Raw genomic sequence first — 3,680 nt, 5'->3', positions numbered from 1 at the left:
GAACAACAAAACAAGTTCGGTGACTAAGTGCGTTGTAACACGGGCTGTGATTGTTACATGGAAGGGAGACGACAAATCACAGCTTCCCGCTTTCTAATCGGGCCTGTGATTGGTGCTTTGACTGATGCCTAGATCCCACAGTATCTCCCCTTGTCATTTCGCTTCAAGCTTTCTCGCTTTACTCGGTTTACTTTACACTGTGCTGTGTGTGATTTTTTTGTGGATTCTTTGTGTTGAACTTCGCTTCAATTTTCACCCCCTGCAATGGCTCCCAAACGTGCTCCTTCTTCCAAGGCTGGTGCTGAGCCTAAACGACAACGAAGAATGATGATGATCGCTGAGAAGGTGAAACTTCTGGATATGTTGAAGGAAGGGAGAACGTTCGCGGCTGTGGCCCGCCAATATGGCATGAACGAATCCACCGTTCGCTACATCAAGAAGGAAAAGGCGAACATTAGGAAGACGGCTACCATCACCTTTTGCAAGTCGGCGAAGAGAGTGGTTACGGCTCGTAATAAAACGATCGTCCGTATGGAATCTGCTTTGGCCGTATGGATAGCCGACTGCCGAAAGAAGAACATAACCTTGGATTCAAACATTATCCAAACAAAGGCTGAGCCTGTACGAGATCTTTGCCGCTAAGGAACCAGAGGACGACAGTGGCGACTGCGAAGAAGATGAAGTAGATGTAGAAGATCCGCAACCAGGGACGTCCAGTGATTCACCACGTAAGAAATGGCAATTTTCTGCTAGCAAAGGGTGGTTTGCAAAGTTTCAGAAACGCTACGGCCTAAAAAGCGTTTCCCTGCAAGGCGAGGCTGCTTCGGCTGACACGATCGCTGCTGAAACTTACGTGAATGAAACTTTCAAGAAGATTATCTCTGAAGGTGGATATCGGCCCGAAAAAGTTTTTAATATGAACGAGACGGGCTTGTTTTGGAAAAGAATGCCGTCGCGAACTTTCCTGTTCAAAGAGGAAGCAAAAGCCTCTGGCTTTAAAGCATACAAGGATCGTGTGACCCTCGTGGTGTGTGGCAATGCTGCGGGATTTTTGTTAAAGCCAGGGTTTATTTACAAGTCTAAAAACCCAAGGACTTTAAAAAACAAAAACAAGAATCTGCTTCCCGTACATTGGATGTACAATCCAAAAGCCTGGATAACGAAGATGCTGACCTCCGACTGGTTCCACCAGTGTTTTATCCCACAAGTGAAGGTGTATCTAGCAGAGAAGGGCATGCCATTCAAAGTCCTTCTCATTATGGATAACGCTGGTGGTCACGCTGCTGATCTGTCGTATTCGGGGGTACAGATGGAGTTCCTGCCACCCAATACGACGTCACTAATTCAGCCAATGGATCAGGGGGTTATCAGGGCGTTCAAGACCCTATACACGAGGAATTCCTTAGCGAACCTGGTTTCTTCCGTGGATGCCGCCCAAGAAGACGACGATTTCAACTTGAAGGCATACTGGCGGCAGTACACAATTGCTACATGCCTCCAAAATATCCAGAAGGCATTACAAGAGATGAAGCCTGCCACCATTAACGCCAGCTGGAAGAAGTTGTGGCCCGAGGTTGTTTACGATGACAAAGGATTTACACTTGCCGAAATCCAACACTCGGCAGTACAGAAAGCTGTGCAGTTGGCTGCGATTCTTGGAGGTGAGGGCTTTGCAGACATGACTACAGATGACGTCAACGAGCTACTAGACTGCCACTCCCAGCCGCTAACCGACGAAGACCTCGAAGAGTTGATGAAGTCGGCGAGTGAAGAAGAAGAAGAAGAAGAGCAACAAGAAACAGAAGAAGTTGTCTCCCCAACTGGCTTGACTTTGGAACGGCTCGCCGAGATCTGCAGACTGGCTAAGGATCTGCAAGAGCAGTCACAGGAATGGGACGATGATATGGTTCGATCGGTACAATTTTGCAGCAAGGTCGAAGACATCATGACCGCCTACAAGCTGCTCTTCGACCGGAAAAAGAAGCAGCGGCAGCAACTGCTGATCACAATGTTTTTGCAGCCTCGCAAAGAAGAGCCAGTTCCTACTACTACTACTACTACGGATACACCTTCGGAAACCGAGGAGGAGGTGTCCCAGGAAATGGCACCGCCGTCTGAAGAGACGTAAAATACAGTCATCGGCTGTGCAGTAAAAGTCATCATCACCTTCATCATCATCATTTTTACTGCGCAGCATATTCATCACCATCATTGCATCATATATAGCTACGTGTACTTCGCTATACAGTAAGTGTAAACTTATCTACCGATTTCATATTGCTTAGCAGTTGTCCCTGTTATTAATAGAGTAAAGGGTGGGTTGATAAACAATACAGGGAGGGTTTAAAAACGTCCAAATACACGTTAAATAATTAAATAAATATGGTGTCCCTACTTCGCGGAAATTCAGTTATCGCGGTCGGCCTTGGAACCTATCTCCCGCGATAAGTGAGGGATTACTGTATACGAAGATTGCTTAACTGAATAATTTTTAGATAAAAAATATTTTGGAATAAGAAATTAACATTGTTAAGTAGGTTGATATACATAAAGAAGTGGCTGGGAAATTTAACAAAAAGTTTAATTTTATAAAAATTAGAAAGGAGAGTTGGAACAGTGATGCAGTGAGTGGCACTGATGTTTTACAATAAGAAAATTAAGGTTTAAGTTGAAATATTTTCTGTGTAGAGTTTGTATGCTCCACTAGTTTCGGTGTGGGTTACCCAGCAAACTGCTAATAGTAATATGATACATTTTATTTAATAGGCACATTTCTTAACACTCATGAAATTAAACAACAGTAATAAAGATATAAAACCAAATAGGACAATATAATCAAATAGCAATAAGGGTACAGAGGTAGTAACAAACATCAATGGTAAATGGCTGTAACAGTGATAAACACATAATTGGCATGCCAGTTTGAAAAGATATTTTTTGAGGGCTGTTTTAAATTGTGTTATTGAGTCTAGTTGATGAATATGAGAGGGAAGAGAATTCCAGAGTTGAGGGGCACTATGCGAGAATGCTCTAGCTCCCATAGAACATACAGTAGTTTGATGTGTGGTAGAGAAAGTAGAGTTGCAGATGAGGATCTGATGGAACGAGTGGGAGTTTATGTCTGAAGGAGATAGGGAGGAGCACAGTTGGGGAGAGCTTTAAATGTTAAGAACAGTATTTTCAATTGTGTAGTAAACAGGGAGACAGTGAAAATGGGAGAGAATAGGTGTAATATGTTCAGTGGATTTAGAACAGGTAATTATCCTAGCAGCAGAATTTTGAATAAGTTGTAAGCGATGGGTAAGTTTTTTAGGAATGCCAGATAGAATAGCATTATAATAATCATACAATATACATGAATTGACTAAGGCATTAACCAATACTTCAGTTAAATGTTGCATAAAAACAGGACGAAGTCTAGACATGTTTGAAAGTACTGTCTAGAATGACACCCAGACTCTTAACCTGGGAAGAGATGTTTGTGTTAGTGTTGTTAATTAAAATGGAAGAACGGTTAACCTTAGTGAGTGTATACAGAACCAATGAGGAGCACCTCAGTTTTATTGCTATTTAATTGGAGTAAATTGTGAGTCATAAATGACTTTATGTCTTGGAGACATGCCATAAGAGTATTTGGAGAGAAGACAGAAGTTGATTTAGGATAGATAAAGCTGTGTGTC

At 42.6% G+C, this 3,680-nt stretch overlaps 1 protein-coding gene across 1 annotated transcript in view; it reads left to right on the top strand.

Annotated features, from left to right (window-relative positions):
* The first annotated feature begins 264 nt into the window (after positions 1-264).
* Positions 265-3,680, top strand: part of LOC114645208 (tigger transposable element-derived protein 1-like) — a 6,435-nt gene continuing 3,019 nt past the window's right edge. Inside the window, exons 1-2 of the mRNA XM_051928771.1 lie at positions 265-549; positions 644-1,915. Coding sequence (XP_051784731.1) covers positions 265-549; positions 644-1,915 — 1,557 coding nt within the window. The remainder of the gene's footprint in view (positions 550-643; positions 1,916-3,680) is intronic.

This window comes from Erpetoichthys calabaricus, chromosome 6 (genome assembly GCF_900747795.2).
Source record: "Erpetoichthys calabaricus chromosome 6, fErpCal1.3, whole genome shotgun sequence".
Classification (NCBI taxonomy): Eukaryota; Metazoa; Chordata; class Cladistia; order Polypteriformes; family Polypteridae; genus Erpetoichthys; species Erpetoichthys calabaricus.
This window is presented reverse-complemented; position numbering and strand designations above follow the sequence as displayed.